Raw genomic sequence first — 17,001 nt, 5'->3', positions numbered from 1 at the left:
CCAAATTTCTATACAATGCCACATTTTAATCTTTTTAGCCAAATTAAACGATACAGCATTTAGGTCTAATTTAAATAAATTTTTTTATTTAAAATATATATAAATAAAGATTAATAGGCAAATAATTTTTATGTAATTTTAAATGGTTCTGTAGACACTTTTATGTGTCTAAATAATGACGAGAATAATTTATATAGTGTAAAAAAATTAGTAAAAGGCGAGACTTTAAATAGCATAAGTTTATTATAAGATGATAAAAGTTTAGTCTCTTATGTAGTTTCGAATGATTATATGGGATGTTAGTTGGCAGTTTTAAAAAAAAAAGATTTCAAATAAATTGGATAATTACTTAGTGTATAAATAGAAATGTAAATTAATTATTTCTAATAGTTACCTATTTTCTGGAATTTAAATAAAAAGTAATTAAACCTCATTTATTTATTAGCCTCTTATGAAATTTTTTTCAATAAATAATTAGTGTTTCTAGAAGGAGATTAAAGCTATTTAATATATTTAATTAAATAAGGAACATTTACAGTATAAATAAATATGAAAAAAAAAATTAATATACAATATACATAAAAAAAATATTATATATTATAATATTTATATATATATATATATATATATATATATATATAATTTATAATATTTATTTTACTTTTATTTTATATAATTTATATTTTTCTATAAATTATTTATTTTTTAATAAATACTTAAATAAAAGGCATTTAAATATTATAAAGATCTTTAATTTAGAAAATATAATGATAAATAATTTAATGCTTTAATAGACAAAAACGGAACAACAAAAATAAAACTATCTAATTTTTCAAAAGCAAAAAACATAAAAATCATCTAATATGGAAAAAATGATGTTTTTGGTGAAGAAGACATATTGTTAAAAAGAAATCGAACATTTTCTATTTAATCCGATAGTTAAAAAGGTGAATTAATTTCTTTTACAAAAACTGCTGTAAATCTATTTTTTTTGAAAATTTAAAATGTCAGAAACTATTTATTTACTAAATTAAATTTCAAAAATTAACAAATGTAAAAATGCCTTGACTAATAAGGACAAATAATTTCTTGTGCTCGCATTGGAATACTTGAAAAAGAATAAAATAAAATCGATACTACTGAAAATATTGTCAAAAGCAGATCTTTTCTAACAAAATAACAGCATAATTATATTAATTAAATGAATAAAGACTCAAATTTGAACTCATTTATTTAAAAAAAGGGTCTTCAAAATATGAATAATACATTTTTTAAAAATTAAAGTATAAACGAAAAACTCTCCAAAAGCATAATAACTGAATTTCCTTCAATAAAGTTTTCTCAAATAATCGATTTAACACAAGAAAGTTTAATCCCAAAAATAATAAAACCTAAAAAATATAATACTGAATAAAATCTTAAAAAAGAAGATAAAAATTAAATTATTGAAAATAATTAAAATATCATAAGTAAATTAAATATTTTAAAATCAAAACATAGTGAATAATTCTTTGAAAATTTTATGAGAAATTCAAATGCTTTTTATTAAAAACATTAATATTAAAATTAATAAAGGAAAAATACATAATCTGAAGACCAAACTAACTTAAAAAATGGAAATAATACTTTATCTGAATAAATCAATAATATCATTGTTAAACTTGAAGATATAAGTACTAATAAGAATTAAAAGGTTAATTAAAAATAAAAAATGAGTGAGGAATAAAATACTAGATATTTAAATGATTACAATAAAAACAAAGTATAAAAAAATTTTAAAATCAATGTTTATTTTTAAAGGTGATTTTTATTTTATTTAATATAAAAAATATTAAAAAAATGTTTTATTTTAATTTTTAATTATTAAATATGAATATATATATTAATTTTTTTAATTATATATATGATAGTATTTTTATAAATATAATGATTCTATTTTTAAATAAAAACAAAACATTATATATATATTATTATATATATATATTTTTATTAATTATTAATAGAATCTATTAATTAACTATATAATTCATTAAATACTTATTTCTTATTTTTAATTTTATTTTTGGTTGCTATTGTTTTTAGTATTATCTAATAAAAATAATAAATAATATATTATATATATTTATATTTACTTTGGTTTTATTTTTTTTATTAATTTTTATTATTAATATTCCTTCCATTTTAAGAAGCACTTCTATTTTAATTGTTTTTATTTATATCGCTTTAATTTTAACTTTAATCTCTTACTCTTTTTTATTTATTTATTTCTTCATCTAAAAATTAAAAAATTAATAAAAACTAGAAAACAAAAGCATAAAAATAAATTCAAAAATAATAAAAAAATATATAAAAAAATTATTAATATACTAATAAAATATACCATTATTTTTATTAATTTTTTAAGATTCAATTTTCATTGCTTATAATTTAGCTCTTAATTCAATTTATTCATTTGGTAAATCTAAAAATTTAAAAAAACCTTACAAAGCATTTAAAATATATGTTTCTTCTGTATCATCAATTTAATTACCATTTTATCTATTTTCCTCATTTTTTTTCTAATCATTAAGATATTAAATAATATCAATTTTTTTATGATTTTCACTTAAGCTACAACAAATTGAGTTAAAATATTTTCTTCCTGAAATACTTATTCTTAGAATAATATTTTAGAAATCTTTCATAGTTAAACAATTATCATTAATATTTTAATCTTTTGTAAAAATCTTGAATATATATTAAACATCCTCTGTAGACAAAACATTAGGATTAATTTAAAATTAGGTACAAAGTTAAATATATCCTTTAAAATGAAGCACATTTTTATCAATTCTATCGATTTTGAAATCATTATATTCTTTAAAATGATTAAATAAAGCCTTCATTATTTTTTCTTTTTTATTAAATAAATCTTATATAAGTTCAGAATTTTTTTCATAATCTAAAAATTTTTATTTATTTTATTTTTCTATTTCTCTTTTTTCTTTTTCTTTATCTATGAATTCTGATATCTTTATTATTATAATATAAGCCGATATATAAATTTATAAATATATATGTATTTATATTTAATTAAAATTACTTTTTATTTTCTTATTTATTCTTTTTATTTTTCTTATTTTTTTTCTTATTCTTAGAATTCTTAGACTTTTACTTTGTTTTATAATTTTTCTTGGAATTCTTTTTCTAATTTTTCCTTTTATTTTTTAAGAAATCTTCCTATTCTTTTTTCTTTTATGCTTCTTATTCTTTTTTTATTTATTAATCTTATTATAATTTTTGTTTATTTTCTTCTTCTTATTTTTGTTAATATTCTTTTATTTTTTATTTTCTTTATTCTTATTCCTTTTTTATTTTTTCTTTCCTTCTTTTCTCTTAATCTTCTTATTCCTATTATTACATTTTTTGTTCTTCCTTTGCTTTTTATTCTTATTCTTTTTTTTGTTCCTTTATTTTTTCTAATTATTCTTTCAATTCTTATTATCTTTATTTAATCTTTAATTCTTATGATTAAACACGCTTTTCTTCAATTGTTTTTTATTCCATTTTTTATTATATGACTTTATTTGCTTTTCTTGATGGACTTCTGTTTCTATTTTAAGCTGTCAAATTTAAATTAGGTCTAGAAACAACAAATTCTTATTTATTTTCATTTATATCGTTATCTATATTTTTTTATTTTTTGCATATATATATATTTATTATTTTTATACAAAATTTTTAGTTTTTTTATTAAATTTAAGGCTATTATATTATATTATTAGAATTTATTTTTTATACAATATTTTAAACTTTTTTATCTAGATTTTTTTATTATTAAACAAGATTTAATTTAACTTTTGAAATATTTTATAAAAGATGTAAAGGCTCTAAAATATTAATTCTTAACAAAATAAAAAAATAACAAAATATATAATATATAAATATAATTTTATTACTAGAAATTTTCATTTAAAATTTAATTTAAAATTTCATAAGAAATCAAATAAGATATAGGAATACACATTTATTTTTTATTATTCATACAATAGAACTATTAAAATTGTTTTTCTTAAACTTTTATGTATTAATCATTAGGTAACTAAAAATTTGGATTTTATTACAAAATTTAATTGAAATAATTAATATCTTCTTATTTATTACCTTTATCAATATATTCAAATAATTCGTTATTTTCTCCTCTTTTTTAAGTCGCTAAACTAATTATTTAAAAAAATTCAGTAAAAAACAAACATATATTATCCCCTCTTAAATCATATGGAGCTCTACTAAAGATTAGATAAATCAATTAAATTATATATTTAATAAAATCATCAAAAGATAAAGGGCTTAAATCACTCTAATATAGAAAATAAAATAAATATCTATAATAAATATATATATATATATATATATATATATATATATATATATATATATATATATATATATATATTACTATTTCTTTTAATTAATAATTTAATAGCCTTAATAATTAACTAAGTTCATCTTTATTTACAAATTTATATAAATCATTTTCTTTACAAAGTTTACATATATCGGAATATGATATTAAGTTAAATTTTTATTTTAATTATCCAAAAAATTCTCCACTGTATAAAATTAAATTATTATATATATAATTATTTATATTTATTATTTAAAAATTTACTTTTTAAATTAATTAGTTTAATTCGCATATTTTTTAAATAAAAATTTAAAAGCTTTGTAGTATTTTTTTAATTAAATTCCTAAGCCTTCCTTATCTCTATTTTCTTCTTCTTCGAAATTAATTAATTATATTTAATCTATTTTTGATTATACAGGTAATGTGTTTTCTTCGAAAATTCCATTTTCTTCATCTGTTAATTTACTATATATTCCTAATTAAAAATTTCTTTTTGTTATTTCCTTCTAAGCAGCCTTTTATTAAAAATTTTTTTTCTATTTTTTAATTCTTCTTCTTGTTTTTTTTTCAATAATTAGATTTCTCTTTATTATTTTATTAATTCAATCTACATAATAGCCTTAGAATTTAAATTATCATTTTTATTAATTTAATAGCTTTTTTAATCTATTCAAAATAAGCAAATAAAACATATAAATTTATATAATAATTATACCATTTTTTGATATATAATCATCATTTATAATATCTTCTTAAAATTAGTTTTGTTAATTATTATTATTTTCATAAATTTTATTTGTAATATCATTATCATAAAAAGCAATTTCTTATTAATTTTTATCTTTATAATTCCTTTAAAAATTTCCCTTTTCTACATTTTCTTTATTATCTAATTAATTTTAAAAATCGATTTCACGCATAATAGATTCAGGACTATCTAATAAATTTAAAAGAATTAAAAGACCTTTAATTTATTATAAAAAAAATATCAAATATATGTAAATATATATATTAAATATAATATATATTTACCTTTATATTCAATTTTTATATTTTTTAAATCTATAAAAAGTTTAACAATTAAAGGTTTTATTTAAGAATTTAAACTAAATTATTTTTATTAAATTATAACCTTAAATAATTAAATAATAAGTCCTCTTTTTTGAGCATTAATAATTTATACTGAGTTTTATTCATCAATGGCATCAAATATATTTTTTTAATCTTTTTAAAATTTGACAATATTTTTTTTGCCTTTACAACTATTCAAAAGTTAAGAAAGACTTAAAACAATTAATTTTATTAAATATTCTTAAAAAGAATTTTCTTTAATGAATCTTTGTATTATATTTTCGATAGAATTAAACACACTTTAAGCAAAAATTAAATTATTAAAATATACTTTCAATAATAAATCAATTAATTAAATTCCCATTTGCAAAGAAAGCTTAGAATGTTAACTACTTATTTAAAAAAATTCGACATCACAAATATTAAAAAAGTAGCTTTTATTATCACTAATCTAATTATAAATGTATAAATATATAAAAATATATATATATTTATTTATTTATTTATATTTTTTTTTTATATATTATATTAGTTTATATTATCACTTATATTTATTTTATTAAAGGTTCTAATAATATTTCTGTTGGGATAGTTTAAAATTTTTAAAATGTTAAAGTAAAATTTTAAAGCATATAATCTCTTAAAGTTATATCCATATGATTTTCTACTAAAGAAAATGTTAATTTTTTATAAATTAAACTAGCTAAAGGATTTCTATCTGAAGCCAAAAAATCTAAGATATCAAAAAGTTTATTTAAACATCCCATTTAGAAATTTTGGTTTTTATCCCTTGTTCCTTTTTTTAATAATTCAAGTATTTTTTCTTAAAGATATTCTCCTTCTTATATATATAAAGGAAATTGTTTCCAAATATTAACAAGTAACTATAATGAGCATTCTCTATCTTAAATTTTAATATTTAAAGGATCGTTTTCACTTATATTAAAACATAAATCAGTCCAAAATTAAATAATCTCAAATCTAATAAGCTATAATTATAAAATATTAATATATATATATATATATATATATATATATATATATATATATATATATATATATATCAAATTTATAAAAAAAAACTTCTTCTTTACAAGATTTTGAATAACATAAAGAGCTGAAAAGTTAATTTATAAAATTTATATATTCTCTATTATTTTCTATTATTTTTCTTAATTAAACTGTCAAAACTTCCAACAAATTAAATCTTGAGATTTACAAAATAAACGAAACTAAATTGTCTTAAACATTATTATGTCTTTATAAACACATTACACAAGAATATAATCCTCCCATTTATTAACAAAACCAACTATATGCGGGTGCTAAAAGTTCAAGATTTGTCAAATCAAATGCTATTTTACTTAATATGCGGCAAGTCCACATAACTACTTCTTCATTTTTTGATAAAAATCCTGGTTTTAATGTATTTAAAAGTATAGGAATATTTCCTTCTTCAATTTCTATAAAAATCATAAGACGTGATATATTAGCGTATATTTCTTAAAAAAAATCTTCAACAGGATTAAAATCACCTTTTAAACCTTTTATTATTACATGTGCAAAATATTTATTTCCATTAGCTAATAATGAAGCTGACTTAATAAATAAAAATGTATATGTATATATATATATTTATAAAATTTATATATATATATATATATATATATATATATATATTTATATTTATATTATATTAATAATTATATTTTATATAAATATATTCATATAATATTATTTATTTATATACTTATTTTGGTTATAACATAAAAAATTTTGAAATAGCAATTAAAAAAAATTCTAAAAGGCAAGAAGTTTCATCTAATTTTTTATTTACATCTAAATTGTTTAAATCTACTGTCTTTTAATTATCTTCGACTATAATTATTGGTAAATAAATAATATTTTATATTAAAAATATAACTATACTTTTAAATTATTAAGAAAGAATTTAATCTTTTCTTTAAGCTTCATAAAGATTATTTCTTTTATTCTGTTTTCTTCTTGGATTCGATTAAATAGAATTTGCTGAGTTTGGAATAGAAATAGTTTCTAATTAATTATCATCATAATCATATAAATCTTTTATTACTTCTGCTAACATTTATGTATCTCCTGCTACAATTAACGATTTAACATCTTAATCAAGGCTTATACCCATTTTTTTCATTGCTTCGTTTATTAAATTCCAATTATATAGTCTACTTGCGGGATTATCGGAATCCTTTAATTTATCTATAGTTAATTAACCTATATATGAATGATTATTTTAATTTATTTTATTTAATAATTAAGCAATTTTTATTCCATTTTCTAATTATTTGGTAATATTAATATCTAACTCATATATTCCTTTAGCATTTACACCTTATATTTTGTCTGAAATTCCTATTATTTTATGATTTCCTAACCATTTATATATTTTATGATCAATTTACATTAACTTAATATTTTTAATTTTAAATTTTTTTTTTTTAAAAAAATAAAATAAAATAAAATAAGGTTTATAAATATATATTTTTTTAATTAAAATAAAAAAATATATATAAACAAATGTAAGTTTTTTTCTTTTTTTAGTGTAAATTTATTTATTATTTTTTTTTTTTAAAAAAAAACTATTTATAATAAAATATATTGAAAATATAAATTTAAATATATAATTTTTTTTTTTTTTTTTTTATAAATATATATTATATATATTTAAAAAATATTTGTTCTTACCAATATATATATTTAATTTTTGAAATTAAATAATAAAAAACTTTCTTAAACAGAAAAAAAATTATACAAAAATGGAATATTTAGAATCAAACATAGAATTAAATTAAGATAATAGAGTAAATAAACAAAATAAAAAAAGTTTAATATATATATATATTTCAATAAAAAAAAATCAATAAACCTAACTTATCATAAAAAAATTTAAAAAGAAAAAAATATAAATAATATTAAATGGAAATCCTACAAAAATATTTTAATGTATTTTAAGAGATAACACAACGTTTTTTGAATTTGTAAAATTAGTCCAAAAAGCCATGAATTTAAAATATTAAAATTTAGACTAATCCTTAAAAATGAGAATATTTAAATCTGTAGGAGTTGAAATATTTGAGGATGACATAAAATACATAAAAGCAAATTAAATACTATACATTTCCCCAAATGGTCAAGATTTTGATGAATCTAATAACTTCGCAGTCTATAAACTTGGAAAATTAATAGGAAAAGGTGGTTTTGGACAGGTATATGAATCTAAACATAGAATTACACACGAAAAATTTGCTATAAAAATAATTAACGGATCTGCATTTAGTAAAGAAAATAAAATATAATAAAAAATAAATTAAGAAAATTAATATTAAAAAAAATCTTATTTAGAAGTAAATAAAATAGCTGAAATGATGTTTAAAGAAATCGGAATTTTAAAAAATTTAGACCACAAAAATATAGTAAAAGTTCATAATTTTTTCACATTGTAACCAGAAATGAAAGTAGCAATTGTACTAGAGTATTTAGAAGGAGGTGATTTACGTTAGTATATAGAAAGATAACAAAGTAAAGTAAAAAATATATTATAATAAATAAATAAAATATATATATATATAATAAATGTATAAATATATTATATATATATATATTATATATATATATATATTTTATTTATTTATAAATTAATTATTTATACAATATTTATTTTTAATATAAAAATAATATTATAGTATATAGAAGAATAAAAAGCCAGGCATTTATTTTTATAAATATATAGTGCCATGTAATATTGCCATTGTGAAAAAATAATACATAGAGATTTAAAACTAGAAAATATAATGTTTACAAATAAAAATCATGATATTATCAAAATAGTAGATTTTGGTATTTCCGGAAATTAAAATCTTATTAATATCGATTATACAGAAAGTGGTTCTGTCCGTTATTTTGCACCAGAAGTTATTACTTCTAAAGTCCCAGCTCATCCTTCTATTGATGTTTGGGCTTTGGGTTGTATTTTGTATTGGATGTTGGTTGGAAGTTCACCTTTTCCATAAAACTCGAAGTAATAAGTATATGAAAGTATTATTAAAGGTAGTTATTAGTTTCCAAAAGAGACAAAGTAAAGGATAACAAAATCAGCAGTTAATCTTATTGAAAAAATGCTTGTTGTTGATATTTCAAAAAGAATTACTATGCTAGAAATAGGATAACATGATTGGATTTAAAAAAATGTTAATGAAATGTAATTTATTTTTTATACTTAATATATAATTAAATATAAATATTATGAAAAAAAAATATATAATAAAAAATACATAAAATATTAAATAAAAATAAAATAAAATAATAATATTTTTTAATAATCCATGAATCTATATATTCTTATTTATTTTAAGTTTATTTTTATTTAATATTATAAATATATACAATTTTTAATAATATTTACTTATTAAAATAAATATATATCATATATTTTTATTTTAAATAAAAAAAAATTAGAAAAATAATAGAAGAAAATGAAAAATAAATTCAAATACAAAAATAATCGAATTTATTATAATAATAAAAATAAGACATAAAAGAATCTTATTTAAATGATTTAAAATAAAAAAACAAACGAAAAGATGATAAAAAGAAAAAAACTGAAATAATAAAATGCTCGAATTTCATTTTAACATAAAACCAAAAGGTAAAACTAGCAAGAAAATATTCACAAAATAACACGAAAAAAAATTCAAATTATAAAGGTTTTAACGATGATTTAAAAATTATAAATAATTAAAATGAAAAAAAATAAATAAATGAAATTTTATGTAAAAATATATCAATGAATAGTAGTATAAATAATAAATATGAAGATTAGTTTAATAATATTTTACCTATTTTATAAAAAAATGAAACAGATACTAATTTACCTTTAATAAATAGTTTTAATCAATTGAAAGTAAAAGAGAAATCTTAAATTAGAAAATAAAATTCTGATAATTAAACAGACAGATTAAAAGTAAAATAATTAATAAAAAATAATAATTAAAATGAAAATATGTAAAATAATAAATATATTAGATATAATAATAAGTTAGAAAATATAAATAAAATAGAAAATAAATTAAATTTAAATTAAAGTACAAACAAATAAGATTAAAATAATAGAAAATACATAAGTACAGATGCTAGTTATTCATAAATAAATGATATTTTTTTAAACAATAATAATAATAATAATAATAATAATAATAATAATAATAATAATAATAATAATAATAAAAATATTAATAAAATTTAATTACAATAATAATACTAATAATGATAATATGGATTTAAGAAATTGTAAATTAATAAATATATATATATATATATATATATATATATATATATATATACAATTTTTAAACATATTTTTAAATTTAGAGAGTATAAATAATCTAATTTATATTAGGTAAATTATAAATATCAATGAATATTAAAACATTTAGTTATTTTAATATTAAATTTAAATATATATATTTAATTAAAAAATTACAAGTCTCCGATATACTTATTTTATTTCATATTTCGTAAATTAAATTATATATTTTTAAGATTTTTTTTTTATTTAAAAATAATAAATAAATTAATTATTATTTTATTTTTTATATAATTATAATTATAAAAAAATTTATATATATATGAATAATATTATAACTACTTTTTTAATATTTATATTATATATTATATATTTCTTTTAATATTTTATTTAATTAATTAATATAACTTTCCTTAAATTAAAAATTTAAATAAATGAAAAGAACTAAAGATTACTATTTTAATGAACATCCTTAAGCAAATAAATTATTTGGATGTTCAGGCGTTACTTAATTTTTAGGAGAAGATTAATGTAATTTTCTTTATATTTATTTTTTAAATTCAAATGTTTTAAGAATTTGATTAAAGAGATAAATAATAAAAATTCCAATAAAGATAATGGATTGAATAATAAATAAAAGAAAAAAAGATGAAATAAGAATAATAAAGAATTGAAGAAATAGCATATGCTAAATAAACAGCTGAATTAAATAGAATGAGGTTTTTCTTTTTTATATATATAATAAATATTTATTTAATTTTTAAATAAAAAAAAAATATATATTAAATATAAGAGGAATGCTTGAAGATAACTTAAATAAATAAAAATAATAAATAAGAGAAGCAGCAAAAGAAGAGAATTTAAAAATTGTAAATAATATATATATAAAAAAAGTATTATAAATATTTTATAGGATAAACAAAAATAAGATACTAAAATTTAATTAAAAAATGATTAATTATAGTATGAAAAAGATGAATTACATTTATTATAATAACGAAGTTTTAATAAACCATGATATATATATATATACAAAAATAATAAACTTTTTAAATTTAAATATATATTTTATATTTATTATATATATATATATATTTTTTATACAAATTATTATATTTTTTATTTTTATATAATTTAAATAATTTTTTTTTTTTTTAAATATACTAAAATAGCTTTATTTAATTATTTAAAATAAATGGATAAAAATTGTAAAAACATACATAATTAAAAAGTTTATTTATTAAAAAATTTATAAAGAAATCGAATAAAATGCCGATGAATTTTTTTAACAATTAAAAAAGCTTGAAAAAATTTAAGATTTTTAAGGAAAAATGAAAGAATATGAAGACAAGTTTATATTTAAAATAATTTATTTAATAAAAATAAAATAAGGTTTTTCTAATTTTATTAAAAAAACATGTAAGATAATCTATTAGAAGAATTAAAAATAAATCCAAATTAATAAACTGAAAATACAAACATGTAAATATTAAAACCTAGAACATAATTAGAAAAGGAGTATATATAAACTTTATTTATTTTAAATACATATTAAATCTATAAATATAAATAAAAGTTATTTATAAGGAAAATAAAGATTTATTAAATACAATTAAGAATATGAAACTGAAAATACATAAATTATAAAAAACATATTATAATAAAATAAAGAAAATTAATTTAATAATTATGTTCCATCAAAATATGTAAAAATATATAAAAAAACTAAAATATTATATATAAAAATATTTATTTTTGTATATATATTTATATAATTTTAAATAAAAAATAAGAATTTTATAGATGTTTAAGCTAATTCAAAATAACATTTCCCAGAATAAACTGCTTAAATTATAGATTAAAACAAGCCTATATAAAGCTATTCAAATGCGCAGAATATATATCTTAATAAACAATTACCTCTTAATTTAGAAGGTCAATAAATAAAAAATATTTACCCAAGAAAGTTGTTTGCTCCTCATGAAAAAGAAATTCCACATCCTTATTTTTTAAATTAATAAAATGCAAATGAAATTTTACATTAAAATATATAAAAATTAGGAGGAATATAAAATACATTTTATAGTAAATAAAAAAAAATATAAAATAATATATTTAAATGTATAAAAAAATATTAGTAATGGAATAATCATTAAAATAACATGAAGAAAATAAAGAATATGATAAAATAAAACTAGACTTATTTGAATAAAATAAATAAATAAATGATCCCACATATGAACCATATCCTTTGGAAGCCAAATTACTTACATAAAGACCTGATACAAGTGTACCTCCAGTAATAGTGGATTAAACTAAAATCATAAATGGATATAATCCTTTTAAAAGAAATCCTTTTTAAAATGCTATTATTTAAGATAAAAATAATATTGTTGTATCTAATATGCCACTTTCATAGAAAGAAAATTTTTTAGCTCAATAGAATAAATAAGATACTTTTTTAAATTTCAAAAATAATACTGGACCAGTGTTTTTAAATGGTACAAATAGAAATTGAAAATAAATAATATATATATAATTTATTATTTATAGAAAAACAATATTATTTTTTGTATTTTTTAATTTTTTTTTTTTACAAAGTATTTTTTTTAATTATAAATCATTTTGCTTTGTTCATGTTTTTTATGAAACAACTAATCCTTTTAGAACTTTTTAATTTGTATTATTAATTAAATTATTCATTAAAGAAAATTGTTTATTTTTGCAGGAATTATCTATTTCTTTAACTCTTTTATTATATGAATTTATTATATCAATTTATGTATTTTTATTAATTTGAGATAAAAATAGTGGAGATTGCTTATCACTTAAATTATTTCCAATTTTATTGTATGAAATATTTTTATGGTTTGTACTATTAATTTTTTTTATATTTATATTTTTATTACTTTGATTCTATAATATAGGATCTTAATTTATATGGGGCATATATTAAGCCAAATATATTTTATCTTCTTCATCGTAATTATAATTTATTAAAGATTATAAAAATTATTAATTTTATTTATTTACTATTTATTCATTTAAGTTTTTAGAAAAAGATAAATTATTTAATGTTTCCCAATTAATTCTAAATTTTTATTTTACAAAATATAAAAGAATTAAAATATATAATAAAAATATTAAATATATATATATATATATATATATTTATATATATATATTTATATATATATATATATCCTTTACCTTATTTTAATTTTTTCTTATAGCGTTTAATTTTATTCTTAATTATTGGCCATTTTTATTTAATTATTTTAATTTATTATATTAACATTATTATTATCTCTTGAAAAAGACTTTTTTCTAATACTTCCAGTTTTATTTTTTTCAACTAAACTTTTCGATTTTTCTAAAATACTATTTTAGACTGATTATTTTATATCTTTGATTAAAGAAACAGATTTATTTTTAGTTTTTCTTCTTCATTAATATCTTTTAAAATTGAATTATTTTTCAATTAATTATTCTAAAATTTCCTTTATTATAATTATGAATTTAAAACAGAAGAATTTTTACTAGCAATGACACTAGAAATATTATTTTTTTAAATAGGAATTTATTAGAAGATATTATTTTTTATTTATTTTTCTATTTTTTACTTCAGTTATTATATTTTTTTTAATTAAGTAATTTTTACAACTTCTCTTTAATAGGAATAATTTATTTAATACTAATCCTTTTAATAATATAAAAGAGAAAAAAAATTAAAAAGTACTATTTATAAATAAAAATTTAAATTTATATAAAAAATATAAATTAAATATAAAAAAATAAAATATATATATATATATATATATATATATATATATTATATATATAAATTCTCTAGTTATACTTATATTTTTACTTTATCTTTCATATGAAATGGATTGTCAACAGGCTTAATTTTAGAAAGAAAAACATTTTTATCTTGAATTTAAAGAATATTGCAATAAAACATATTAACTTTTTAATCCGAGTTTAATTTTTCTTAATTTTCAAATGAATATTCTTATGCGATTTTTTCCAAAATCAAAATAAAATTTTTAAAATTTAATTCTTTTTATAAAAAAGCATATTTTTTGAATAAATCATGTATTTTTTTTTTCGAAAGATTTTAATTAAAATTCAGAATATTAAAATGCCTTAAAAAAATCTAAAAACAACCTAAATTCATAACATTTTATTCGTGTGAAATTCTCTCAAAACTAAATGTTGGACCTGAACAAAATTATTATTTGCAGTAAAAATTAAATACAGTTTTTAAATTTTACATAATTTTTTTTTTGTTCTTTAATTAATCATCTAAAATTTGTTATTTTTATATAATTTCAACTTCTTCAAATTATTTATCAATTTTTTCTTATTTTTATTCTTTTTCTTTTTCTAAGGTTTTTTCTTATTTTTATTCTATTGATTTTTATAATATTATTTATGATGTTTTTTCCTGTGTTTTATCTTATGGCGTTTTTTATATTTTTTCTTATAGTTTTTCTTAAGTTTTTTCTTATATTTGTTCTATTGATTTTTATAATATTTTTTCTTGTGTTTTTTCTAAAAGTTATTCTTAGATATTTTCTTATGTTTTTTTTTATGTTTTTTCTTATTTTTATTCTTCTGTTATTTCTTAAGTTTTTTCTATGATTTTTTCTTATATTTTTTCTTATGCTTTTTCTTATGTTTTTTCTAATGTTTTTTCTTGAATTTATTCTTATTTATATTAATTTTCATCTTACAATTAATCTAAAATATTTTAAATTTTACTACTATCTTAATTTTAATTAATTTAATTATTTTGATTAATTAAATCTGTAAAACAAAAAGAAATATCTAAATTCTTTTATGAGTTTTCTACTTAATCTAAAATTTATTTGCTCTATGATTAGCACCTAATATTTACTGCAGACTAATTTTTAGATATAACTTAACTAACTTATTAACTTTTAATTAAACTAACTACTATATATAAATAAATATAGAAACATTTATATATATTTATATTTTGTATAAAATTATATATATATAAATTTACAATCTAATTATAATATCTAATCTTTTAAGCATTTTATTGTTTATTTAATTGCATTTTTTTCATTTTCTTTCATATAATTATTATTATTTAATAAATTTTCATATTTTTATATATTTTCATTAAATTATAGTTTTAAGTTTATATTTTTATTTTCGTCTTCTTATTAACAAATACATAAATTTTCATAATTAATATTTAGATAATACACAAAATTTACAAAATCATTAAAATCCATTTTTTATTCTTCACTTTAATATTCTTCTATATTATATGTTTACATAAAAAACTTTTATAAGCAATCCTTTATTTTTTACAAATATTCTTAATCATCAAATATTTCTATGTTTTCATCTAGGTTTTTATATAAAACTATATTTCCATAATAAAATGCTATTCTTAAAACTATAGGAATGTCTTTTACATAAATAAAATGGTCATTATTTCTTAATTAATGTTCATTTTTGCACTTCTTTTCTATAATAGACTATGAATACTCGTTAAAATATTGTTTTATTTCTTTATTGTGATTATTGAAAAAATTATCAATTATTTTTTTATTATTTAGTTTGTTTAAATTATATTTCATATTTTCTTCTTCTTGTAATTATTATAAATTTTTTTAATTTAATTATTTATAAGCTTATAATTTTTTTTCTAAGTTTTCTTTAGACATTTTTAAAATTTTTATGTTTGGGTTATTTTTAGTTGAAAATTTTATAATCACAAAAAATAAAATAAATAAATACTTTAAATAATATATTTCTGTACATAAATAAATAATTCATAATAATACTTTTACATAATATAAATAATTTAATTAAATTTTTAATAATAAAATAAAATAATAAATATAAACAAATATCAAAATAAAAAATATATTCTTATTATTATTAAAATTTTATATTTATTAAATATGAAATATGATTCGATAACAGATTTTTATATTTTCCTTTTAAAAAAGTATATATTCAATCTTTATACTTTTTTATTTTTTTTGGAATTAAAAATAAAAATAAAGGAAAATAGTTTACTTTTATTTTATTAATAATAAATAAAATTAATAAAAAATAATCATTACTAAATTAAAATAATTCTAAAAAAAAATGAAAAATAATAATTATTTAGATAATTTTAATAATGAAAGAAACTAATATATTGAATAATTAAAAA

General features: G+C 15.2%; 2 protein-coding genes across 2 annotated transcripts, besides 32 other annotated features; one reads left to right on the top strand and one right to left on the bottom strand. All coding sequences in view use genetic code 6, as the record gives it.

Annotated features, from left to right (window-relative positions):
- Nucleotides 1-587: 587 nt before the first annotated feature.
- Nucleotides 588-641: a microsatellite.
- Nucleotides 591-686: a microsatellite.
- A 1,269-nt stretch (nucleotides 687-1,955) lies between these two features.
- Nucleotides 1,956-1,982: a microsatellite.
- Nucleotides 1,958-1,990: a microsatellite.
- Nucleotides 1,991-3,083: 1,093 nt separating this feature from the next.
- Nucleotides 3,084-3,132: a microsatellite.
- Nucleotides 3,133-3,251: 119 nt separating this feature from the next.
- Nucleotides 3,252-3,326: a microsatellite.
- A 123-nt stretch (nucleotides 3,327-3,449) lies between these two features.
- Nucleotides 3,450-3,508: a microsatellite.
- A 767-nt stretch (nucleotides 3,509-4,275) lies between these two features.
- IMG5_030700 (hypothetical protein) lies at nucleotides 4,276-7,898 on the bottom strand (the record flags this gene model as incomplete). The annotated part of the gene is made up of 8 exons (XM_004039184.1): nucleotides 4,276-4,339; nucleotides 4,439-4,592; nucleotides 4,652-5,053; nucleotides 5,103-5,351; nucleotides 5,420-5,909; nucleotides 6,004-6,447; nucleotides 6,542-7,057; nucleotides 7,209-7,898. The coding sequence occupies 8 exons, from the start codon at nucleotides 7,896-7,898 to the stop codon at nucleotides 4,285-4,287; spliced, it is 3,000 nt and encodes a 999-aa protein (XP_004039232.1). The 3' UTR covers nucleotides 4,276-4,284.
- Nucleotides 4,361-4,435: a microsatellite.
- Nucleotides 5,379-5,413: a microsatellite.
- Nucleotides 5,939-5,988: a microsatellite.
- Nucleotides 5,945-6,015: a microsatellite.
- Nucleotides 6,467-6,522: a microsatellite.
- Nucleotides 7,075-7,207: a microsatellite.
- Nucleotides 7,899-8,434: 536 nt separating the features above from the next.
- Nucleotides 8,435-11,601, top strand: IMG5_030690 (protein kinase domain protein; the record flags this gene model as incomplete). The annotated part of the gene is made up of 5 exons (XM_004039183.1): nucleotides 8,435-8,770; nucleotides 8,837-9,018; nucleotides 9,178-9,692; nucleotides 10,862-10,889; nucleotides 11,590-11,601. The coding sequence occupies exons 1-5, from the start codon at nucleotides 8,494-8,496 to the stop codon at nucleotides 11,599-11,601; spliced, it is 1,014 nt and encodes a 337-aa protein (XP_004039231.1). The 5' UTR covers nucleotides 8,435-8,493.
- Nucleotides 9,006-9,112: a microsatellite.
- Nucleotides 9,026-9,113: a microsatellite.
- Nucleotides 9,049-9,113: a microsatellite.
- Nucleotides 9,050-9,111: a microsatellite.
- Nucleotides 9,116-9,154: a microsatellite.
- Nucleotides 9,740-9,802: a microsatellite.
- Nucleotides 9,754-9,802: a microsatellite.
- Nucleotides 10,659-10,765: a microsatellite.
- Nucleotides 10,793-10,833: a microsatellite.
- Nucleotides 11,602-11,850: 249 nt separating the features above from the next.
- Nucleotides 11,851-11,919: a microsatellite.
- Nucleotides 11,920-13,547: 1,628 nt separating this feature from the next.
- Nucleotides 13,548-13,578: a microsatellite.
- Nucleotides 13,579-13,909: 331 nt separating this feature from the next.
- Nucleotides 13,910-13,952: a microsatellite.
- Nucleotides 13,944-13,999: a microsatellite.
- A 537-nt stretch (nucleotides 14,000-14,536) lies between these two features.
- Nucleotides 14,537-14,604: a microsatellite.
- Nucleotides 14,545-14,589: a microsatellite.
- Nucleotides 14,596-14,639: a microsatellite.
- Nucleotides 14,640-15,155: 516 nt separating this feature from the next.
- Nucleotides 15,156-15,500: a microsatellite.
- A 1,082-nt stretch (nucleotides 15,501-16,582) lies between these two features.
- Nucleotides 16,583-16,671: a microsatellite.
- A 200-nt stretch (nucleotides 16,672-16,871) lies between these two features.
- Nucleotides 16,872-16,902: a microsatellite.
- Nucleotides 16,903-17,001: the final 99 nt, after the last annotated feature.

The sequence above is a fragment of the Ichthyophthirius multifiliis genome (genome assembly GCF_000220395.1).
Source record: "Ichthyophthirius multifiliis unplaced genomic scaffold scaff_1120509249768, whole genome shotgun sequence".
Lineage (NCBI taxonomy): Eukaryota > Ciliophora > Oligohymenophorea > Hymenostomatida > Ichthyophthirius > Ichthyophthirius multifiliis.
This window is presented reverse-complemented; position numbering and strand designations above follow the sequence as displayed.